Below are 26063 nucleotides of genomic sequence, written 5' to 3' on the forward strand. Positions count from 1 at the left end.
TTTTTTTTTTTTTTTACAGGAAGTAGTTCAGACAAGCCTAAACAGCGAGGGGAAGCAACCAAAACAGAGCGCTATGGGACCACCGTACCGCTACTGCTGAAGGGCAAGGAGCGCAGACCCCTCTGCCAGCTCCCAGCCGGGGTAAATACTCTCAAGGCTATGTAGCAGTACTAGCTTAATGCTAATAAGCTGGCTCCCAAGTGTGCTTCCAAGAGCTCAGCCAAGTACAGATGTGTGGCTTTTTGTTTGACATAACCACAGTATATGATTCCCTCCCTTGTTGCCTGTTCGCCTGCTTGCTTTTTTCTTCAGCAGAAAGTCCCTTCCTCAGCTCTGTTTATCCTGTTGTGGTTTCTCTCCTCGCCTACTCCCTCTCCTCTGTTTTTTAAATACGTCCTCTTTTGTTTGTAGAATACACGGTTGCCCCATAGGCGATACATGCTGTGAAATTATTCCTGAAGCACACCAGCCTTTCAACAGTTTTTACAAGTCAGCAGTTCACGAACCTGACACTGAGAAATATCTGAGAGCATGAAGTAGCCTTACAACACGTTATAGATGTGTTCTTTCCATTCGTACATATGTACAGTCAAATCAGCCCTCTCTGGACTCTCTGGATTTGTGTTCTCAGGCTACCTACTACTGCTGGAAAAAAGAAAATGTTTGAAATTCGGCATCCCCCACCACAACTTAAGGAAACTTTTCCAGAGGAGGGAAATGCGTAGGTGTTGAGAACTCCCTGAGCAATCAAACATTTTTTCCTGGTGCAGGGAAGTCACCATTTGAGAGTAGCCTTATATGCTCCTCTCTCAAATTCAGTCAGTAGGGGAAGGGCAGTGATGTTAATTAGCTGAATTGGTTATCACTAACATGTCACATAGGCATGAGGGGAAAAAAGCAACTTTTAGCTTCATGGAGTTAATTAAGCATCCCGTTTTTAACTACATCAAATATGTTTAACCACCAGCTACTGCTGACATAAGGCATCCATAAGGCACTGAAGAGATACAGTGCTTTTACAGTGGGCTATCTACAAACTGACCCTTCCCAAATTAAACTGACCGCTAGGGCAGCTGCTTGATTGTCTTATTGCACTAAGACTTAAACCTTCCCGGGTAACAGATTTATATAGCTGCTCCTTGTGCCAATAGAGGGTTATCAAGCAGTCGTAAAGTATTGCAGAGTCATTACTTACAGTGACATCCACTCTCCACACACACATAACTCTTACACACAAACATAGACACCCTGACTCTCAGACAGAGCTGCAGACCGGGTGGCAAAGTATTGGCCTCAAGGCACTGGTCAGCAGATCTAAGAAATGTCACAGTACGTCTGAAATATCAACTGATGAAACATGGATTTATTTCTATTCCTCACTCATTGAGATGTCTTTCTTCGTGTTTTTTCTGTTGTATTTCCTCATGCATGAATACACTTTGCTTCTGTCCTGCTGCAAGGGCACTCTTATAATACAAGTTTTCTTAAAGGCGTCAAGTCATCTTAGAGCTGTTTGCTGGGAAATATTTTGAGATTTCATTTAGGATTAAATCTCAAAAAGGCATTTGACATTTTGAGCAAAATATCCTGCATCACCTTCATTTCCTGGGTTCTGGCAGCCATGAATTAGTGGCACGAAATACTCATACGCACACAAGTCATCACAGTCTGCCAAAGCATTAGCAGTAACTTAGTCTAGGTAGTAGAAGAGCATTTTGAAGCCATTGAGGGAATTGCAGACTCTGTCATTAATAATTAAAACTAATATCTATAAAGGTAATCACTGAATGTGAATAAATTGAATCACTATTTCAGAAAAGAAAAGGATTATATCATTAAAGAGACAGAGTACAGATAGAAAACTTGAGTAGGCTGTGTTGTGACGTGCACAGACTTGGGAAGTGTAGGATGTGGCAGCTTTCTTCCTGTTCCTCTAACACTATTGTGCCTTACCATATCCTGCCTGGTACACAGCCTGTGTAAGGAAGGTGAGGCTTCACACAAATGCTAATTCACAGGCAGGATGGGTGAGATCCGGGCACCACCTCGACACTCAACTTTTTGTGTTGCAGAGACATCCTGCGTCACTCCAGCTGCTGGTACAAGCGGAAGGTGAACAGCTGATCCTGTTGCTGGAGAAAAATGAGTGAGTTTTCCACTGATTCATTTTATTTCTCTTTCCACACTCACCAGGACAGAGAGAACTTCATATTTATTATTATAATCACACACAGAGCCAATAGATAAACCCACACTGCCAGCTATGGCTGGCTGGATTTATATATGCAAGAGGGGGAGAAGTTGTATGGGTCTGGGCTATAATATAGTGTATTCAAGGAGGGAGAAAATAATATGTCCCCTAGTGATTGGACTCTTTTATGGTTCAGTCTCTCTGAAGGGCCTAAAGATGAAAGCTGATAAAGAATAATGCAGAAGAGAGCTCCGAGGACATGCTTGTCCTCCCCTCCTTTCCCTCTCCTCTCATCACTCCACTCCTTTCTTGACTGTGGAAAACAACACAGTGAACTGTGAAACGAGGGGTGGGGATCACTTGGAGTTCATAAATATGTAGATAGACACACAAAGTGTTTCCTATAAAGAGAAAAGATTGCTGTAAAGCCAGAAGAAAAAGTGCATGAAGGTTACATGTCCGGGGAAATTTACAGTCTAACAATAATGATGACATCGCTGTCTCAGTTCTTCTTTCTGCCAATGTTTCTTATTCAGGGAGTGGAGACATAATATTTTAGCCTGCTTCTTTGGGATACAGATATTGACACTAGAATGATGGGTTTAGTCCACAACTGGTCAGACCTCCATCTCTGGTAACTCTAGAACAAACACAAATGGGACTGCTGAGATTTTCTTGCTGCTTCCCCTTTTCATACCGCAGAACCTTTAGTCGGAGTTTCAAAATGAAAAACGACTGCTGTTGTCAAAGTTCAGTAATATTGACTTACACAAGGTTTGGGCGGTATCTACATTTTCATATCTTCATGCCTTACTGACATTTCACCGGGGTATATGGTATATGATGGTATTTGGTTAGAAAAAACAACAACAAAAAAACTACCTTGAAAGCTGAAGTCATTGTAGCAGCTTTTTTTAACATCTTTTTAGCAGACCAGAATCATCTCACATGACACTACTCAGCCAATCAAATATGTGCATTGCAACTTGACTCAGTGTGTGAGATAATCATAGCCTGTGTGACACAAAGGAGACGATATAAGAGACAGTGGGAGAAATAAGCAAGTCTGAAAAAGTAATTTCACATGGCGCACTCTAAAATGAGAAAAGTAGACGCCGAAAAGAACACAGGCAGACCGTGGCGATTATTAAAACGTCAATGTGAAACGCAACAAACGCTAAGAGACAAAGCACAGAGCTCTTTTGACCAAAGATACCCGCTCAAAACCAACCATCGATCCACCAGAAAGAGGAGCGTCTTTTTTGACCGTATTGAAAATCATGTCGTCAGGATTTCTAAATATCCTAGTATATCGTAATACCTTGATACCGTCCAGGCTTAATTGACACATTTATTATCTCTTATACATGTGACATATAACTGTAAACCGCTCTGAAATATTGCAAATCTAAAACCACTATTAAACCCAAAACCATAACCACCCCATCCCTGTTCAGAAATAGCACGTTCTTAGGAAACACACTGTCCCGGCTGACTCTTCCATTCACCGTTCTCCATGTGACCTCTAGTGACCTCAGCATCAGCTGTGAGTCATCCGTCACCAGGCCCAGGAGCATGCTGCCATTCCCATCCGGCTTGTTCCCTGTCAGGCCAGATGTGTCCTCTGATATCGCTTCACCAGTTCAGCCAAATCAGAACAGGTGGTCTCTGACCTCTATGTGGGTCTGTTTTGCCCCGGCTGTAACCGTTCAGTCTGGGGCAGAATGACAGATGAGGGCGCATGAAAGGGAACTGCTAAGGATGTATGGATGCTTTGATATTTTTTGGGCTAATTTACGGTAATATTTTGTATCTGGAAACAACAGTCCCACTCCAATACACAATATATATTTCCCTAAATGTAACATATTGCACACTTCGAGTACATTAAAGTTAGTTGAACCAATCCAACGTCGCTGAGATATGCTTGATAGTTGAATTGCTCAGCATTAACGAAAGTGGTTCCTTTTAGGGTTTGAATATCAGTTTATTTTCATCTCCAGCAAGAACAAAATATGAAAGTTAAAAGGCAGTTTTCATAATAACAGCACTTTGGAGGTAAGGTTAGCAAATCTCTTTTTTTCCTACCCAAAGCTGCCCTCCTCGCTTTACTTGCTGACGCATGCTGTCACAGTGGATATCTTCATGTTACTCTTAGCAGCGTCTTACTTTTTAATGCCACTCCACAGTTTTAATGCCGCAAGGCTGTGTGGAATAGGTTTGCATTTTAATAGAACTCAATAGGAAGCACAGCGGTCACGGTTTTACTGATGATCCATAAAGAATTGCCTGGATTGGATACCGAACTTGAGCATCAGTATGGACAACAAAATCTCATCGTATATAAAGAAATACGTTAAACAGCACTGCCGCTCAAAAAATGCGCACGTGCCAAGTAGTATGAAGTACATCTGCTGCTTGAATGGCACACAGGTCCCAAAACTTCCTTGCATTTTTTTTTCCGAAGGCTTTAATGCTTTAATATTTTCAGTTCTAGTCCAAATCATTAAATTATATCCAACACTGCAGTTTTGATTTAATCTAATGGTCCAAAAAACATCTCAGTCTGTGTAAGCATGGTATCTATTATAGAAGAGAATATTTCTTGCAAGAAGCAGGTGAGGAACATGGAAGCACTACAGTGTGGGAGTTATTTAACTTTAATGCTACTTAAGGAGAAATGTGGTGAAACATTAAGAGTTTTAGAGATGAAAGATTGCAGAATCAAGAGAAAAAGAACAACAATTATGTGTTGTGGATGTGAATAAATATGAATGCAGGGAGAGCTTAGGAAGTTTTGCTTCTTTGTGCTGAGTTATTGTGGGTTTCCTCTGAAGGCTCATCCGTTTTTTGCTTGAATCTGCTGAGCCCATGCAGTTTGCTCATTTGGCACCGCTGCTGAGCACACCTGTTCCAAGGCCAGTGTGAAATGATCTCAGTCCTCACCAATATAAACACGCTACCAGATCCAATTAATAAACTGCTGTTTGTTAGCCGCTGGGCCCTGTCCCAGGAAAACTTGGCTACAGCAAGACAAGTACAGATCTACTAAGGAGAGAAATCAGCGGGGTGCACTGTGTGTGTGTGTGTGTGTGAGGAAAGTTTCTATAGGTGGCATACGGCTAAATTAAGTTCCATTGTGTGTGTGTTTAAGAGAGTCTCCTTATTTTTATCCACCTTGTACATTTTGCGTTCACTGCACGAAAGCTTGGACTGGATTTTATCTCCCCGGGTGATAGAGGCCACTTCGTTTGTGTCCTTGCCAGCCCCTTGGTCTGTGTAAGATAGGCAGTCTCTGCATTTCATAGTCTCTTAAATTTTGTGTTTTACAAGGTACCACCAAAATTGTATCACAGTAGTTAAAAGAAGAGCCTTGGAAACCTCAAGAGTGTTCCTGTTTGTGAATGTCTGTGCTGAAAAAGTCAGTTCAGAGTAAAAGTTCCTCTCTGTTAGTTTTGATTTTGGATTTTGTCAGCTCTGTAGCCGAGCAGCACATTGGGACATGACTTAGACCGGGTCTCTGCTTGATTTCAATTGTAACAGTCTTGTATGCCATTTCATATAAACTTCTTTGTCCTACATGCCAGTTTAGTTAAAATAAGTAGCTTAACATGGTTGANNTTTCCCATTACTCTGTCACATTTCTTATTTCGTAAGAGCAATGGGAATGGCCGTGTCATATACAATATTTAAGACTTGACTTGTGGTACAGTACAAAAAGAGCTGGACAGACATTCAGACTTGTGCCAGCAGCGGCTGCTTTGATGTATAGCATTGATCAATGGCACAGTTGGCCAGCTTCAAATGATTAATGGTGGTCGTATGGGACATTCCACATTAGTCTTGATTAAAGACTTCAATAGCACTGTCTGGGGGACCAAGGTGCTTGTGTGTGTGTGCCGCCCCTCGCTCGCTCGCTCGCTCGCGCCGTGTGTGTGTGAGAAAGAGAGAGAGGGGGGAAAAGAAGTGTCAAAGATGTACAGTTTGGCCCACTTACTTAAGTTTTCTGCATTTAGTATTCTAATTTCTGGTTTCTTCTAAGGCCCATTATTGTTTGATTTATCTTATTTAAAAACTTTTTACTTTTAATGAACAATGGCCACAAGTGACAATTATGGGATAGAGGTAAGTACAAAAACTTCCTTTAGTTTTAAGAAGTAGAGAAGAGTTATAAAGTCCAAAAACTCAGTAGAGTCAGTTAACCAGCAATATAATTAGCTAGAATTAACCAGCGTAAGCTATTGGTCTCAATAAGTAAGGCTGTTGCATCAATAATCTGTGTATTGTAGTGTATTGAGTTTAGCAACTGTGTGTTTTGTTGCTGGTAAGTTTCTTTTTATTTTTAAGAGAAAGAATGTGTTATTTCTTCTTTCAAAATAATGATGTCTCACCCAATAAACCAAATAGTAGAAGTCTCAAACTAACAGAATTTTGATCAAAATCAGAAAGAACAAGATTACGAATCAATTTAAAGCCAGCTTCCGCTAGTTGACACTTTTCAATACTGGATACATATAGATACATATAGATTTGTACCAAAAACAGTAATATTAAAATGCAAAGAGAGAACAGTAATACAAACACAGAAACACTTCATGATATGCTTCTTTACATTCTATCCAAATTGGATGTGATTTTAGTCATTTAGTGTCAGTGTAATTTTTAAAATAATATAGACAGCAAATGCTGCTCTTTGTCTCCACCTGTGGGTTAAACTTTCCCAGCTTTTATTTCGAAAGTAGAAGGCAAGATCTAACAGAATGACCCTTCCGCTTTCAGATCAAATTGAACAGGTGACACCCTCAGTTTGAGCTCAAGGGATTCAGTTTTGATCATTACCAGCGTGAGAATCCTTATTTCTTGCTCAAATATAGTTACATGATTCCGCTTGCTAAAAAATCATCTGTTATGCTCATGCTTCAGTCCTCTCTCCCACAGAAATCGGATTCTACTCCTATAAATATGTGCTTGTGCGCTCTCAAAGTTTATAGTTCCAGTGTGTAATTTAGGAGGCTCCATTGGCAGAAATGGAATATAATATTCATAGGTATGTTATAATCTTTATGTTTTTGTCACCTTACAATGAGACATTTTTATCTACAGACCGCAGTTGCCTTTTGTGAAGGCCGCCATGTTGAACTGCCATGTTTATACAGTTGCCCAGAAGGGACAAACCAAACACTGGCTCTAGATAGGAGCATTCACGTTTTTCGCGGCATTTTTCGGCTACCATAGTTTCTCCTTCGCGCTTCGAAGGGGGCAACTTGCGATCTCCTGAACTACACAGCAAGATGCCACTAAATCCTACACACTGGTCATTTAAGTAGCGCTCAAATTTGTTTTGCCCCCCCTCAAATCTTTTGTCGACAATATACTTCCATTACTTTTAAGACTGTATTGTCATTTTGGGTCAGCTTTTTTCAGTCCCATTCAAGTTTGCGGTTTGCAAAATTTGAAACATAATGAGCTGGATGTGTTCATAGTCTAAGTAGCTCTCTGCACAAGACCGTGCATTTCCCAGTGAGAACATTTCCTTTCATTCTTCTATGGCAGGAAAGAAAAGAGGAAAAGAGCCCTTTTGGAACACATGGCCACATTTAAACAACATCATTATGTTTTTGACAAAAAAAAAATCCCCATAGCAACATCCTCAGTGTGTTTTCTGTGGGGAATAAGATGCACTCCATTTCAATAACACAGCTGACAATGCCAAGATCTCTCTCAATGTGTAGTGCCACACAGAAGGCATATTATTACCAAGTCAGGACAGACAAAGAAAGATCCCAGGTTTCCTTTAATTGGATCTGTCAGGACTATGAGATAAGTTGAACTGTATGTGGCTCTGCCTTTCAGCGGCACTATTTATGTGGAAAAGAACTGGCTGCTAGCTTGTTTGGCTGTCAACTCTGATGCCTAATCAGGGTTGTAAAAGGAGCTTTTGTATGTGTAACTACTCAGTAATGATAGGTTTCCATGCTGTCTAAATAAACCTGTACTGACCTAATGACCGTATGAGGTCAGGAAATAGATGGATGCTGGATGTAGTGCAGCAACAAACTTCACTAGGAAGACTTTGGCAGTCTACTTCCTCTTTTGCTGCCTCTCGCACCAACTCTTCCATCACTCCCACTTCCTCTGTTCCCGCACGTCTGTGATCGAGTTGTTGCTTGTTGATGCTCTCTTCCTGTCTCGCTGTTACTGTCTATATCTAGGTTTTTCTACACCCCTATCTCTTGCTGTCCCTTCCTATCCCTTCCTCCCACGCTCTCCACATGCATGCTTGTGTTTTCACCGAGCAGCTCTTCTTTCACCATGCAACCTGAGACCCTGTCAAAGGCACCAGTGGGGAACGCTGGACCTCAGGCCGCTGTCTGGTGCCAGCGCACGTGTACTTGGACTTTGGTGCCAAGTCTCTGTGTGACTTTTCTTTGGATGCCAAGGCATTTTGCTCTGCCTGTCACAATCAATTCACACATTATTACAAGGTTAAATACCAGTAACCTACAAGCAAGGGGTTTCCATTGGCTGTTTGGCACTTGTGTATGCCAATTATTCAGATTTTCTGTTATGATACAGTATAGCAGATGTCCAGTGGTGTACTTTATATTTTTGCCTCATTCATTTAAAAGAATACTTTAACATTTTGAAAATGCTTTTTGCGGAGAGTTAGATGTGAAGATTGATACCACACTCTCATGTCTGTTCATGAGGCAACAGCCAGCGGCCAGTTCGCCATTTTACAAGTGGTTGTGTGTTGTTCTGTTTCTTGGCTGTGACCAGTAGCTTCCTGTAGTCCGTGCTAGTTGCCTAGCAACTGCTCAGACCCAACAAATAGTTGAGCTGTACTTTGTTCTTGTACAAAATAAATTGGATATAATTTACACATAGCAAGGCTAGCTTCTGTTTTCAGTCTTAGTTAGAGATGTCAATGGGGGATTGAAATTTTTTTCCTTGGGAAAATTTTTCTTTTTACTGTGGTATTGAATTGGTATCGAGAATCGTGGAATTTCACTGGTATTGATATTGACTACTGAATTTATGGTATCATGACATCCCTAGTCTTAGTGCTAAGCTTGGCTAACTGGCTCTGGCAAAAAAGAAAAAACACAGGGCCATCTGTCACATTTCCATTGTTTACCTAGCGATTGTTGTGAAAGGACAAATTAATTGCCACTGTAATTACTTTCCAGAGTTTTAAAATCCTTTCTCATAGTATTATAAAGCGCTGTGCAGGGCTCTGGCGTTTGAAAAGCATTCAAAGTCATCGATCTGGTACTCAAATCTTCCTTCCTGGATCATAGGATCATATTTAATTGTCTCACTGGCACCCGAAATATCAATCCCCACCAAACTTATACAAAAGTTAACTGCAGTGGCTCTCATTCATTTACCTGCTGCTGGCTTTTTGTCAGGTCGAGAAACAAAATACTTTGGCAGTCAGATCTACTTCAACTCCCTTGTGACACTGTGTGGAGACAACTGTCCTAAAACACACATCTTGTGTGAGCTGTTACACATGCTGTCTGTTTGAGTATTGATCCAATTGTGATTTTCCCCTCTTTTTTTTGCTCACATGACATTGTGGTTGTAGTTTTTGCTAAGCTAAAAGCACATAGTAATCACATTTTGCCTCCTGCCATCTTTAATTAGTTGGCTAAAGAGTTTGTGGATAATGCAAATCGCCCTTGGGGAAAGTTGCCCGGTCTTGAAGGACAATAAGAAGAAAAAGAGAGAGAGAGTCTTAGGTGTTGCTTGGGGAAAAGATTAGAGTGGTCGTTTTTTGACCGGTGGGATCAGAGCCAGGCATCAGAGCCAAACTAGCTTAAAGTATCTCCTAGTCTTCCTTTTTTTCTCTTTAAGTCTCTCCCTATCTTAGGTTCACTTTCTCTCTTTGCCTCCCTCGTTCCCTAAAAGTGTGATTAATTTTCCAGACCCCAGAGATCTCTGGGGAAGATCAGTGTTAAGCCAGTTTTTTTTTTTAACTAAGCAATAGTTTAAGTTGATTTGTCCATAAAGAAAATCACTTACTTCTGACCTGTAATAAAGTGCCTGCTTGACGTTATATTTATGTAATTTTGGAGCTGAAATCAACTTGTTTATTAGAATTTAGAACTACTAAACTGTAGTTGGACAGATTAAGCACAGATTTTTTGAGTAATCATTTAGAAAAATTATGTTCCAGATATTGCCCTATATTTTCTTTCGATGAAACATAAATACATTGATGCACTAATGCAGTAGTCAGCATATGGCATTATCTATTTGTCCACTGCTACAGACCTATTTTTAGGAGCCTGCAGCAGTAGAGAGGATAGTGAGGGTGTTGTCACAGCACTTAGCCAATGTGGTCAGGTTGTGTTTTGTGTGTGTATGCGTGTGTGTGTCTCTCTCTCTTTGTATATGTTCATTTCCCATTCATGCGAGGGAACATTAAGTGGAACATCTCCCAATTTATATATACTGTACAGAGTGGGTCACCTGTCAAGGGTGCTGGCTTGCAGAACAATTAGGATCCTGTGAGCGTAAGCGATTTTCTGCTTCATTTCTGAGCACTTCACAGCCAGTAAAAGCCTCCAAATGAGAGCACAGAGGTGATGCATTTGCAGCCTTTTTTACAAACTCTTTAAAAAAGGCTGAAGCTCCTTTTTGTTTTAAATTAGACTCTGATATACTCAGTATGGTGTCAGTGGAGTGAACTATCGCCTTGGTGTAGGTGAGTAGAAAATCTATTATCTGCGTTGGAGTTTTTGACATGGTGGAGTGGGGCTACAGATGTTGATGGTGCATAATATCTGTATTTATCGTGGGTATCATTTATCTGCATCAGCAGGAAACACATTCTGGAGAGCGTGGTACATGAGAGATTACATTACCATGCTGTACATAGATATATTTCTCAAGATAATAAAAGGCATGTGTGAACTGTACATTATAATGCACTTTTATACATTTTTCTATGACAGGATACAGCCATTAGTGTACAATTTTTCATCAAATTACTCTTACCAGGCCGGGGAATCAGTATGTACCGTAGTGGAGTGCATTATAATCATGTTTCACACACAACCTCCCAAAACTCTTAGCCATAAAAGCTTGATATAAAAGCTTTAATGAGAAATCCTTTTCAAAGTAGAAATTGCTTTGTGTGTGATTCACATCCTCCTCTGTATCTCAGCACGGCACAGAGAATGGGTCAATTGTAGTGGACCCATGAGAAATAAGGACTGTTCTGCCTGAGACACCACAGCTCAGCAGCTGTCGCACTCTCTCATTGGTGTTTATCTGATATGGTTAATGTCAGCAGTATTGCTCACCATGCTATCAACCCATACAGGTGATATAAGATTTACATTATATGGATTATTGAGATTACTCCTGAGCCAAAGCAAGATTTGCGGTATTATGTATGTTCCTGATCCATTCAGTCTGCATCACCATGCACGTATGACATACTGTGTGCACGGCAGCCTTTCAGCACAACATGACAAACAGCCTTATCAGCGATCAGAAGGCTTGCAGTCATCCGTTCAAAAGGTCAGGAGTGTTTACATGCAGCGCACACACAAATACGGTAGCTCCAGACACACATGCACATGATGAGAGGAAGTGTGTGTTCACAATAAAGCCAGATGTGCCTTGGAAAACCGGTAGAGAGGAAGTGCATCATGTGACATCACTGATAGAGGGGAAGTTTTTGCTGTTCTGGGTCCATGTTGAACAGGGGCAGCAGCACAATAACTCTGCAGGCTGTGTGTATAAACACAGAAGCTAGTGGGAGGTTTTTTTCTATAGAGAAAAATACAGTTACGCTTTCGTGCTGATTTGTTGGAGAAACAAATCTGCAGAGAAGCAGATAAATCTATATTGAAAGTGATAAATATGTTCTAAATAAGTTTTACTGATAAAAGTAAAAACCTGGGTTGTTATTTTTGTGTTTTTATCTGTTATAATAGTTTACTCACCAAAGTAACTGCTGAGATCAGGGAACATGGTACCATTGCTACAACTGAGTTTGACGGTGAAAAAAGCAGGCAAATAATAAGACAGCAACAAGAACCCTAAAGTTTATAAACCACTTTAAATCTGAAAGTAAGCACAGCTGAAATGTAATGTATGAATGCACAACCAGGGCTAGTACAGGAGTTCAAAGTTCACTCAAAATTCAGTTTGTAAACTGTGATTGATGTTTACAAGAAAAAGTTTGATTTTACAGTTCATCTTAATTTTTTCTTAAGTTTTCTTTAATTTGATCTTTCCCAGATCTCAGCCATTATTTGGTGAGTATAATGTTAGTAGTGAGTAGGAATGATGGCCTAACCAAAACCCAAACCTCTGAATTATCCTTAAAGGCTTCCTCTCCTCAAGATGCAGCACATACTGCCTGAGCTTAAACTCTTGAAGATCAGTGACATTCTTGTCAATCCGTTTTATGGACCCTATTGAGAGACCACTGGGTTTATGTATCCTCAGCAGGTTGATAGAAGCAGTACATTATTGTATTTTGGACATTGACGGGCTCCAGACCGCTCACACTGGCCGTAGCTATCAGAGAAATGTCAAGTGTCTCACAGCTAGAAACCCAAAATCAAGGCTCTGATTAACTTAAAAGCACTTTGTTGTTTTACCACCCGTAGCCCGTCCAATAATTGACATCTCCCGCTCAATACCCAGCAGCCATGACGACTCACGTTACACAGCATCAGCATCAGTGACAGATTGCTCACCCTGATCCTTATGTTAAAATGATACATCAGTGCCAAGTGAAAGTTTCCATCTCCACCATGTTTGCAAGGTAATGGGGTGGAGAATGACAGATTGTATGCTATTATCTTATTGGAGAATCAGCGCAGGATCCGTGAAAGTGTAAAAAGTGGGTTTAATGACGTGAGTCGTTTTTTAAGAGAAGGGGAAGAAATGCTCCATGGGGTCTGGGACTGGAGAGCTGATGGTCTGGGATGTGTGCAGTCAGCGGAGCGACAACATGTTATATTAAAGCAGTCGTCTTATGCAGCACAAGTGCTCCTTACAGCTTGAAGCTTAAAGTTGTCTGCATCAACTTCTAGGATTTCAGAAAGGAACAAATGTATGGATGGGCGTGAATGTGGGAGAGCAGGGGTTGATTCATATTGATATGCACCAGTTATTTCATGTTTTTTGCAGGAAGATAGAAATGATGGAGTAAGACAAAAATAAAAGGGAAGGGAAGAAAAATGAAAGACAAAAAACATCTTTAATATTTTTTCTGCTCAGCTCTTAATTGCATATTTCCCCTGAAGACAAAAAAGTATGGCTGAACAATGAGGCTGCCCAGGGGAGCCACCATAGATTAATTGGACAGATAGGAACCCTCTGACATTAACATTTATGCATTTGTTTACTCTTTTTCAATGAATAATAATAGGCCACCTCCCTTGAAGATCCCTAGTCACTCATTAGTTCCGGTGTGTAGCTTGTTATGGATGGGAATATTGAAGCAGCAAAAGCAAAAAAAAAAACACTTCATCTCAGTATTGGGCAGGCATACAAAAACTATTTCCAGAGGTTGTTTGGAATACTTCTTTCTCGCAAACTTTTAATGAAGATTTGATGCTACCGCACACACTTGTTATCCATATATCAGCTTCAGTATGCAGAGGAGCTAAAATAGCCTTTTGTATTCTGTTTGGTCTACATGCAAATAATCAAATTTTTGGAAACATTATTCAAAAGATACAATTTACTGTATGATAAGTTCTCAGTATTTTGTTTGTAGTAATTCATTTTAGAAGATTTATCAGCTGCATGATTATTCAGAAATTGTGTGCTAGGTTTTTTATTTGCTTCCCACCATTTTCAAATGGGTTAAATGAAAACACTGATGTTACGGAGGCTTACATAAACTATGTGAGATGTGTTTTACAGGTTTGTAATATGGACTAAAACTGCACATGTAGTCTGTATATTTACAGAATAAGAGGGTTAAATAATAATGCCATAAATAAAAAAAATGTTAAATAGTTTAATACCATCGTCAGTGGAACCTCTCAATGTAAGTAAAATTCTGTCTAATTGCAGAAGAAATGACGTACTCTAGCCAGGAGGAGGTTGAGGGTCGATATGGACTCTTCCTCGGTGATTAGTGTTTGAAGAAAAAGTACAAGCTCTCCTTAAACCACAGTAGATTCATCAAGCGTGTTTTTGAACATAAACGCATATTACCATATAAAGAAATTGTTTATGGTTCACTGCTTTGTAGTTGTGGTGATTTTGCCTCCAGGCTTTTTTGCGCTCATACCATCATCATCTGGTGCCCAGAAATATTCTGCGCTGCTTGGTTAGAGTAATAAAGAATTCAAACAGTCCTTTAGCCACACATTTCACATTCACAGCATGTTTAGCTGCGAAAGCTTGGAGAATTAATTACAACAAACAGCCTCAGTGGTGCAATAAGTGGAGAGGATGCAAACGCCAACGGCTATTTTTGCACAAGATGGACAGGTTGAGCCTGCATTATAGCAGCTGGCCGTGCCCAGAGAGAAGTTAGATTCATGTACAAGGTTCACTCTTACCGTACTGTAGATGAGCGCATTTTCCCTCCCGCTGATTCGACAAACTACTCTCTTTAAAGGGTGCAGGGGGAATATGACATCATGCTCTTTGTACAGTTACGAGGAAAAATATGTTTAGTGTGGGAATCATTTTATGGTGTTAAATATTCCGGACGTGTAGGCCAGCAGCTATGAAACAGTTCATTCTTTAACAGCTCTGCTGTACCTCGCTGCTCTTAGCTGAGGTGGTTGCTTTTGCTCACAAACAAGGGCAATAATCACATTAATATAGCTTCAGCACAAATTGCAATGTTTCACACCCACTTGACGTGCGCCGTATGTCATTATAAGTATAAAAATGTTTGGGATTTGACACCCCCAGCATTTCTAATTCTTGTTTTGCACCTGCAGCCTTGCATTTTTACACAAATTCTGTTATCAATTTTGAAGGCTTTTTAAGGCTCTACGGTAGTAAAAAGTAGAGCCAGTAAAAAGCAATGGGTGGTAAAAAGAAGAATTATCTGCAAGCATAAAAGGTAAGGTTACCATAGGCGTGCTATATAAGAAAATAAAACCCTTTGGAGATGTAAAGAAGACATGTCAGAGGGGGAAGCCATATCAAGAGGAAATAAATTGACTCCAGTGATCTGTGAGTTCTTGAGACTCTCACTTGTGAGAAAAATGTCTGACAATTGATGCACAATCCCACACTGTGGATACCTAGATTTATCTTAAGGCATTTATCTTATACAACTCACACTCATCTTACACTGTGCGCTGTAAAGTCATCAGGAGAGTGGTACAATCCAATATAGGTACCAGCAGTTCATCATTGTTATCAAAATGTCTCCTTTTAGAGGGATGCTGACCATCATAAGCCTCCTACCCCCCCTCAAGGAGAGAAAAATCATATGACCTCACTGTCACTTGCTATCATTTCCTCTTATTACTTTCTGTCAACACTCATATATTATCTTTCATGGGGCCTACATTCTCTATTGGTAACAAGTCATGCAGTCATGAAGGAAATCATATGGTCAGTGATGTAGCTCAAACAGGAAAATGTAATTTAAATATATTATCGGGCATTGTGTTTTCACATGAATGCCTATGATTTTGTTAATTTTAGAGTGTGTGTGCGAGAGAGAGACAGCCTCCCCTAACTGTATCACTATACTATGATTCATCATTCACAACTGCTTTCTAGGGCAGACAGCCCTGTTTCTCCGTCTGTGGCTTGTTACTGATGTGATGACTTCACTCGCCTTGGGCACCACATCACACACACAGCTCTGAAGCCTGAGGTGAGGGACACAGACAGAGAATGTTGTTTGAATGAGTGTACCCTCTTGGTGATTGAATGGTAGAAAGGTGGGTTTTCATTTGAATCTGAACCGAATGTCAACTCTACAGCAAGTTATAACACCCTTACTCATAGCTTGTAAGTTTTGGGCCTGACCACTTTGAGTTTTTGGTGCATTCGCATATACCATCTCTCTGCAGAGATTGCTATTTATTGTCTCATTTGGTTGTCTTTCTTTTTCCTATGATGAGAATCTTATTTTGGGAAATCATCTAGTGCTTTCGGGAACTCACTGCAGAATGATTTAAAAGTGAGCTGCTCTCTCTGTGACTTCTATCTAAGCAAAGAGGGATCTTGACTCATTAAGGAGCTATCTTTGCTTTGGTCAGTCAATATTTAAATAGGCTGGGTCCGTCCGCCTGCTTGGTTGATATTGGGCTGCTGCCTACTGGAACGTTTTTATTGGACAATTTTTGTCTGCTTTCTCATTAATGTGACTTTTCAGCCATACCAGCAGCAGGACAAAGACGGTCAGTTGGTTGGTCAGTCCACCACTTCAGAGTATAGGATGGATTGGCATGAACTTTTGTACAGACATTCTTGGGGCCCCAGAGGATAAATCCTAATGACTTTGGTAATTTACTGACCTCCATGGAATTTGTTACAGCCAGTCAAGGTCCCCAGGGAAGGATCCTAATCAATCTGGCGTTGACATTGTACATTGACACTGTGTGTACCAATTGATTTACAATTTTTCTAGTGAAATATCTCCATGTCTGCTTGATGGATTGGCACACTTCGCTGCTCACCTGACTTTTCCTCTGAAATGACTCCACAACTAATGGAAGGATTGCATGACATTTATGTTCCCCATAGGATGAATAGTAATATCTTGGGTGTTTCCTTGACATTTTATTTAGCATCACCATCAGGTCAAATGACAAATCTATCTCTTAATGACATTCTCAGATTAGTCTCAACTGTACTAGCACGCTAACATGCTAAACTAAGATTGTGGACAGTGTAAACATTAAATACCTGCTAAACATTAGCATGTTAACATTATAATCGAGAGCATGTTAGCCTGCTTACGTTAGCATTTAGCTCAAATACATTTAGTGTTTAGTCTATAGTCTCAGATATCTACTAGTGTGGCTGGACACCTTAAATTTCAGGGAGACAACCTAGCTGAAACCAGATTCAGGACGAAGATATACCGGAAAGCCTGCTACCAAACTGATGATATAGTTAACATGATAAAATTTACACCTATAAAGAACAGATTAATTTTGTGAGTTGTGTTGTTACCGGGAGTAGTACAAATGTATGTGAGTAATGTTTTACCAAGCCAGAGAAGTAGAGTGAAGGAAGGCGCTCCTATAATTCTGCAGTTCAGGGGATTTTTCTGTTTTGCTCCCTCCACTCCTCCCACCCTCATCTCTGTCTCTCCGTCTTTGCTGGCTTTGTACACTCCAGTGCACCCGATACAGCCAAGCCTAAGCTGAAGGGACATTGAGCTGTATGTAAATCAATTTGGAACGCATCTGTATGTGGAAATAGAATTAGACTTGTCAACCACACCTCTTTAGTTCCTCCTCTCTTCTTCATCTCTCTCTCTTTCTGTAGTAGTCTGCTCCTTTTTCAAGTTAGGCCTATAGTACCATAAGTAGCAGCTATAGGAAGGAAGGCTTAGGGTTAGGCTCGTGGGGTAGAGGGGATTAAAAGAAATCACTGAAGTTAGCAGTCTTCAAAGGAAGCAGAGAGACTGCAAGAGGAGCCACATTTCTCTCAAATGGTTTCATGCTCAAGGGCTTTGTGTAATGGTGAATTATTACATGAGGCATGGAGTCACATATATGTAAATGAGGCTCAGCACTTTAAATTTGCACAGAACACTGTACTTTCTGGATGCTTGAGAAAAGGATGAAATTAAAAACACTGATTCATGTAAACAACGTTCGACATATCCTGTTTCGGCTTCATCAATTATGCCGCGTTAGTGAGTCTGTGTCTGCTAGGTTTGATTTGTTCTTTTCAAATAAGACCCACCAAAACATATTTGGTTCAGCGACAACAGTTCCACCTCCCATAATTTCAGATATGACAGAAACTCATATCTGACCGTTTTTTCATGCAGCACAAAAAGGAAGAGGGATTTTGTATGGTCTACTGTAATGAGTTTTTCTGCTGTGTCCTTGTGTGTTTGGTCCCTGCATTGTGCTAGTCATATCTCTGGCAGCCATTCATTGATTGTTGTGTAGGATACAGGTCGGCAATCCATTTATGTCAAGAAATGGAAAGGGAACAGGAACATATGTTAATCTGAGACAATAGGGATCAGGGAGTTTGAAAGGATTGACAAAGATCTGCATGAACACCTTTTCCAACTAGTAAACCATACTCCTAATTATGTTCATCACAAAATATAAGCACCGACAAAATACAAAGCTTTTAGGGGAAGTGTGGAAATTATTCATCTGGCTTTTAGAAACAATCAATAATTCATGCCGTAAATTAATTTTCAGAGAAATTAAATTAATTCTGAAGAGCACTTTATAAGATGCTGAAGAGATGGGAGATTATTTTTTAGGACAAATAGCGGTATTTTCTGCCTCCCTGAGGTGCTATTAAAGAGCCCCTCATTCATCACAATTAACCTGGGCGACTATTAGTGAAACTTTAATTAGATGTTAGACTGTGTCTAATGAATCTCAACACACACGTAGGAGCATTGAATCAATGGTTATTGACTCAAGCAGTTACAGGAGATTTATACATAAAACATTTCTGAAGAGAAATATTGAAAGTTTTTCTTTCAAAAGTATATTAAAAAAAGAATATCTTAATATCAAGCAGTAAAATAGCAAAGACACACACTACCACTTCACAGGGCAGCTCATAAAACATGCTACACTTTTGTCTAAAATTGCAGTTGCGTAATAAATTGAAAGTTTGAGATCATCATTTTACTCATGTGGAGCGAAGGTGCATGTTAAAATAGAAAGTCATTTAGCACATCCGTCAGAGGCTCTGTATTTCACTTGCATTCATAAATTTCACCACCTGTCTCTTATACAGTGAGGAAAACTGAAAGCAGTACTTTCTTATAGAAAAGGTTTCTGGTGAGAACTGAGGCGATTTTCAGGCCAATTCTCATCTGCTGCACTCCATCTAAATTGCATTTGATTGGCTGCATGTTCCTCTTGACAAAAATAGGAATGGAATTGGGTAGTTGTTGCTAAGAAAGGAGGTATAATCTCATGAAAGTATTCTGGTATTCAGAGAAAAACTCGCTCTCCTCCATTGCTTACGGTTTAGTGGAAAAACACGACCCAACACATCTTAGGGGCAGTGAGAATGACATTCTCTTTCGGCTCTCAATGAAAATGTCGAGTTAAAACCTTTTTTTGAATGTGCTCAGGAATAAGTTAAACTGAGGCCTGTTTTTAAAGTTGTAGTCAGTGCAACAGCTAAAAAGGCAAAGAGGGACACATCCATCCACAACCAAGGCCATCTGATCATCACATACACAGTTCCACGCCACAGAGCTAAAGTAGCCAGCAAGGGCGGAGAGGAAACTCTCCTCAACACACAGTAAACATTCATGGCCTAAAAAACTCTTGCCAAGGAGTTGATTACAGGCAGATTCCATCATGTAAAATCTGCAGATTTAATACACTATGTGTCGTAGTACCGGGGGCCACGCTGCCCTAAGCTGGCTCTCCCAAACATGTCCTCAAAACACAGCACGGGAGCATTTGCTCGGAATTACCGCTCACATGACACAAATCCCATCTTTACTGCAAAAACATCCCTTATTAGAGCATTTTGAATTTGCCATCCTTTCAACAAAAACATTATAGTATCATGCTGGTGTTACGGTGGGAGGCGGCTATTTATCAATTTCACTTTTTAAACACTGCTTTTGCAAGTTAAGTATAAAGATACATATTTTGGGATTTTCCATTAAGTATACACTACCCTTTGATGTGTCATCCATTTTTAATGAGACTTACCGGGCTCTTTAAAGTGATTACTGGCCGTTGGCTTTTCAGATTTGGTTTAGAGCTTGCTAATGGCATGATAAGGCACATTAAAGTGATAATAAGTATTTAATGAAGTTAAATGTGGCCAGGCTAGGGCCACAGAGGATTGATCCTTTTTTTGAACAGGTCATAAAAAATGAACTTTAAATGTACAGATAAGATATTAAATGGTGCTGAAGTTAAGAAAAAGTCAATTATTGGCTTATCCACTCTCATCTAATTAGGGTTTGTTGTCCATGCAAGCTGTGTGGGATGGCAGAGCACTGTGGGATATGAATGGTTCCCACTGTGATTTGGACAAACACTGCGTTCCAGTTTTTTAAATCCTCTAGATCTCCCCTTCTGTCTTTATGAATCCCATGTTTTTTGCAAAAAAAAAAAAAGTCGACCAATTTGTGATACTTTTCTGACATTTTTAGTGTTGACATGGCAGTTGCACTCAGCACACAGACTTAAATTGACTACTTTGCATTATATTTACTGTTGGACCATGGTGTGGTGAGTTTGTTTTATTTTGGCCAGGAATCTTAAATCATGTCACATACAGAGTTATTGACAACATTGTCACTCTTTTGCATTTTTCACTTGCTGTTACCTTCTCACACTTTCTCTCTCTTTCTCATACATACACTCACACATTCACACACATCCTGAGATCATCCTGCCTGATGTCAGTGTGATTATGCAGCTGCAAAAGATGGGTGTTCCTGCTGCTCCTTTGCCAGTGCTTGGGGTGGGGCTCACTGTGTCCATCTGCTCATGGCCTTGAGAGGAAAACCCACACACATACACATTGACACTCTCTTTAAAATATGTCCACAGACACCCATGTGCACAGGAACGCACATGTACAAAATAATTACCTCAGCAGGGATTCTACTAAGTCGTGCTGAATGCCAGGGGATTCAAGGACACGTACAAATCACCTAATAAATTCACAGAAAATCAAGTCTCTCCTTGCCTCAGAATGTTAAGCATTAACCCCCAAAATCCTCACAAGCAAAACTGAATGCCCATACAAAATCAACTCTTGGGTAGAGTTGTCTTTGACAAACTTTTTTCTATTCAGATTGTTGAAAAAAATGCCTGGGTGTTTGATGTGTCTCCTCTTTTTTTGCTCTCTTCTTAGGGGTCTTTTTGCAAGCCATTACACTGAGACACATTACCGGGAGGATGGAAGTGCAGTCACCGGTGCTCACAACTTCACGGTACGGTGGCACTGGAGTGCTTTTGACATTTATGGTCGAATTGACGTGCAGTGGTGCTACGAAGTCACGCTGTATAAACTGACCCTTTAAAAACGTTCATGTAGACAGATGTTTTTTTACTTGTAGGGGATCGGTATTATATCTGATCTACACTGTATCTTATGCATTAGTTAATCAAATTTAGGACTGAAATTAGATAGTTGTTTTTTGTTTGTTTTTTTAATCAATCTATAATGTGACCAGTGTGTATTTGAAAGCTTCTGGCTGTTGCTGAACAGGACGTCTAGCCTGTGGCCTACTTGAGGATAAGCTGTATTTTATGCTGGCTGTTTTTAAGCCAACATTGCCATCAGGATTTTATTATTGAATCCCCTTTTAGCAGCTGATCTATTCCTGGCTACTTCTTTTAATTCTGCGTGTACATGTACGGTAGCTGTGTAAAGCAAAGCATCTGCTATTCTTTTTAAAATGAAGAAAAGATTGATCTTCATTTTGAATTTCAAGTACTTATCAAGGCCACTCACTGTGGCTCTGTGTATGTGGCTCACAAGAGAAAATTCAGGCATAATTGCTACTTAATTCTGTCATGAAGGTACTTTTTTACTTCCACTTTGGTAGAAGGAGTATTTCACTGTCATCAGCAGCCATTGAAGAGGAGGGATAACAATAACAGAAATGTTGTAGTTGATACCACAGTAAAAATGTCCCAAACAAGTAGTTTTTTTGCCCCAATCCCCATTTAACATTGAATATCAGATGACACTGAGTCCCAGTTAATAGCTCTGCATTGCATTAAGAAAAACTTCCCTGCAACCAAACTGTTCCTTAATGTTTTTTATATATAATGTACTAATATTAATATAGCCTATATATATAATTAATAAACAAAGTAGACTATAAAATATCGTATAACAAACTGTCCCTGTAATATTTTTTGTCTTGTCTTGTTTAATTTTTTTCTCCCTTTTTAAGTGTCCTGCAGAGTTTGTTGCTTCAGTGCAGCCTTTACCTGAGTTACCTAAATGTACTGTATTCTGCTGAGTGTTTATTTTCCTCGTCTATACATCTTTTACGTGGATTGCATTAATAAATTACTCTTTTTTTGCTTTTTATTCGTGGCGTGACGAGTGTGCGACTTCCCACCACTCTCTGTCTCGCCCCAGAGTAGGAGCTCACACAGACAAGAGAGTGCACAAAAGTTTTGCGAGTGAATCAGTTGTATAGCTGAACTCGTCGCTGTCTTTGACATGTTCTTCTTCTTCTTTTGCCATTTATTGGCCGGCGAGAGTATTTGTAGGCGTATATGCTGCGCTGTCAGGTCTGGAAGAATTGCACCCTCGGTACCTACAGTACACCCCTACTCTCTTTTTAACAAAGTTAACTGTCCCTTGCCTTTTTGCGGCACTCAGATTGAATCACTGTTTAATTGAACAGTGGCACGGACAGTTTGACAGGTCACTTACAGCTTGGAGGAGAGATGTTTGGTAACTCTACAATGACTGACAAGTCTATATCCCACAAAGTTATGCAAACAGCGTTTTCCATTCTCTCTCTCTCTCACTCCTTTAATTTTGAGTGGGAGGATGTTGCATCAGGCTGTCAGACAGACATACTGTATTGTCTTAGATAAGCCTCACACAGCTGCACACTTCCAGTACCTGCTGTCACTGAACTCAGCAATCAGGCATGTGTTAATCAGGGATCAGTGGAGAGACATATACTGTAAATAAACTCTGCCTGTCTAGAATTATCTCATAAGACAGAACAGAAACTGTGAAAATATAATGATTTTACTGCTGCTCCTTTAGCATACAGGTCAACATCTATAAAAAAAACCTAAGCAGGAACTATAAATTAAGTGATTAATTAACTCCTTAATAAGTAGTAGCTTGGCGGTGGGTCAGTCATTACAAATAATTTTTTTGAAGCCCACAGAATTTCTTGTAAAACTGGGTTTTTTATGGGGTTAACTAAGGTGTATTCCATCTCTGTTCAGCTTTTTCTGTAGCTTCAGGAAATGAGCTTTTGGCTGAATATTTCACTTTGAATGCATTTAGGTACTTTAAAAGTCACAAACACATTTAGGATAACTGAGGAGACGATCACAATTGCTGCCTGATGTTTTCTTGTATGAAAGGTGAAGTAATCTAGGTCAAGCACATCCTAAGCACAGACCCTTTGTTGCTGCTCTATTTTTATACTAAATGTTATGAATCTACAAAATTCCATCACCACCTGGCTCTGTAACTTGTGCTGTATTGCACTTATCAAACAGACGTTGGAACCAACTGTATTTTTGCAAAAACCTCACCCCTCAGTATTTCCCCCTTCAGTTCAATATTTGGGGATGATAAATGGTCAGCATAGTGACTAATGACAGTTGATTTAAGAGGACTGGAGTGCTGCTGGACAGTAAACGGAGGTCTGTATTCCCTTTTAACGAGAGTCACTTCCTCTGCTCTCCTTGTGCTCAGACAACAGAGTTTTCACTGTGTCTGAGGAACCTTAAACGCCCTGTACTATTCCATTCTGGTAGAATAACGAAGGAAAAACAATTACCATATAACTGTCACCTCCCATCCGTGTCAGTTTTCCTTGTTCTCCCTTCAACTGTGTGTGTGTTGCATTCATTTTTCAAAAGGGCCTGTTTGTATGGAGAAGGATAGGAGGAAAATACTGTTCTACAAAGCATGCTAATTTCAAAGAAAATAACTTCATTTGCATTGTATGTTGTCCTCTTTTGATGTCAGAGAAGAGCAGTGACAAGCAGCGTTTGTGTTTTTTAAAACTGTAATACATTTTTAATTACATTATCCAGTGGGTGAATCTTGTTTTCATCTACAGTATATAAAGGCTTTTAAAGCTAGGACAGGTCACATTAGGAGAAGAGACGCCAGAGACAGAGATTTTGAAAGTATCCATCCAAACGTCTCCCTGCAAAACCACTCCCCCAACACACATTAAAACGCAGTGCTGGACTACTGCTGGAGGACGAGTAGTAGTCGAGATGAGAGATTGGGGAGAGGACCTACTTAGTTCTATGTACTACGTTGTTCAAGAAAATACCAAATCCCCCCCTAAAACAAAACAAAACAAATATTTACCATGTATTGATTTCTGTTGGGATGTAAAGAGAATTTCAATAAATATAACAAAAAATGCTCCTGAAATACATTACCAACCCTAGCTTTAAGTGAACAATTAATGTCTTTTAGAATAACTGCTACTACCATGGGGAAGTTCAAGAGCATCCAAACTCTGATGTCACCCTCAGCACCTGCTCAGGCCTTCGGTAAGAAACATAACCATTATTTTGTATTCGAGCAGCATCTCAACTCTGCCCTTTAAGTGCTATTTGCCACTGCAATGTTTATATTTACTTAAGTCAGTCTGCACAGCAGCCCACCGCTCTTAAGCCCCTTAAGCGCGCTGTCAGTAAGTTTGTGTGTGACTCGCAGGAATAGGAGAAAATGTCACACCTCATTGTCTTTGTCCACAGAGGCGTCCAGTAAATATCTGTGCTCATTTTGGCAGTAATTGGCATCTTGCTGTTGCTAATGACCAACCACAATTGGAAGATTTGTGCATCAGTAAAAGCCATAACACATCATGGCGCCATCTTCTGCCTAATTAAACAGGAAGAAAACATTTTTGGACACAGAAAATGTTTAGTTTGCCATGACAACCTTTTATCAACAGCTAATGACAAAGAACATTAGAGTTTAATTTTGTATGTATTTAATATTGTAGTGGTATTGTTGTATATAATAATACTGAACTCATTTGTGAATTTGAAAGAGCCTGGAGTTTTAACCCTAACAAGGATGATGTTTAGGAGCTCTGGGTGACTTGGCGCCATTGCCAAAATAAAAACAAAAAAAAAGTTTCATAGATTCATTGGGCTTCACTAAAAGTTGGCTTTTAGAAGAAAAAAGGGCTGTCAAATATTCCATTAGAGAGAACCTCATTCAATCAAATTCTGCATTTGAGAGATTGGTTATGCTTTGAAGCTTTGTTGTCAGACTTTGTTGTGCTGCTGTCCCTGCAGAGGCTTCATCGCGCTTAAAAACAAGACATTCATCATTGAGCCGGTGTCTGGCCATGGCAACTGTACCCACTCCATATACCGAGTGGAAGAACTCAAACTGACCCCAGGAGACTGTGGCCACGGCTTCAACATGTCCTCTGTTGCCCCTGAAAACCACATCAAAAACCCTTTTCAATCCTTTCACACAAGGGTGAGATTAGTATTATGGGTTTCTTTTATTGCAAAACTTGCGTTAGAGCCAGTGGGTATCACAGTTCAAACCTATATTGTCATCAATTTGAGCATTTCTTTTGTTGTATTTAAATGCCAAACGTTTCTGAAAGGTAAGATTAATATTCACTTGATGAAAGATAAATTGGTGTTTGACCGAAGATCAGCAAATTGGCAAGCCGACCAGTTTGGATAAGATCCAGAGGGTGTTGCTTTGGGCTTGACACATTTTATCTGTGCTTAGAGCCCAAAGTCGAGGGCCCATGCAGGTTTGGCCAATGATTTACATGGAGCAGGTGCAGCATCCATCTGCCACTATTCCCAGCATTAAAATCTCCATTTGATTCAGGAAGCGAAACTTACCAACATACAGTACCTAATGACCCCTGAGTAATATCTGGGCTTCAAGTTTTTAGAAGATCATTTCTACCTTAACAGGCATTAGATTGGTATTTTCTTTTCTTAGAAAGCAAAATAAGTGTATTGAAAGATTTTGTAGGTATTGCACGCTTGAAAGGGTTTTAATTTAG

General features: G+C 39.9%; 1 protein-coding gene across 1 annotated transcript in view; it reads left to right on the forward strand.

Moving 5' to 3' along the window:
• adam12 (ADAM metallopeptidase domain 12) overlaps window positions 1-26063 on the forward strand; it is a 79021-nt gene that overhangs the window by 13878 nt on the left and 39080 nt on the right. Inside the window, exons 2-6 of the mRNA XM_035664031.1 lie at window positions 20-141; window positions 2073-2146; window positions 21197-21275; window positions 24491-24567; window positions 25324-25513. Coding sequence (XP_035519924.1) covers window positions 20-141; window positions 2073-2146; window positions 21197-21275; window positions 24491-24567; window positions 25324-25513 — 542 coding nt within the window. The remainder of the gene's footprint in view (window positions 1-19; window positions 142-2072; window positions 2147-21196; window positions 21276-24490; window positions 24568-25323; window positions 25514-26063) is intronic.

The sequence above is a fragment of the Morone saxatilis genome, unplaced genomic scaffold, assembly GCF_004916995.1.
Source record: "Morone saxatilis isolate NCDOM2014 unplaced genomic scaffold, NCSU_SB_2.0 Contig19, whole genome shotgun sequence".
NCBI classification, from domain to species: Eukaryota; Metazoa; Chordata; class Actinopteri; family Moronidae; genus Morone; species Morone saxatilis.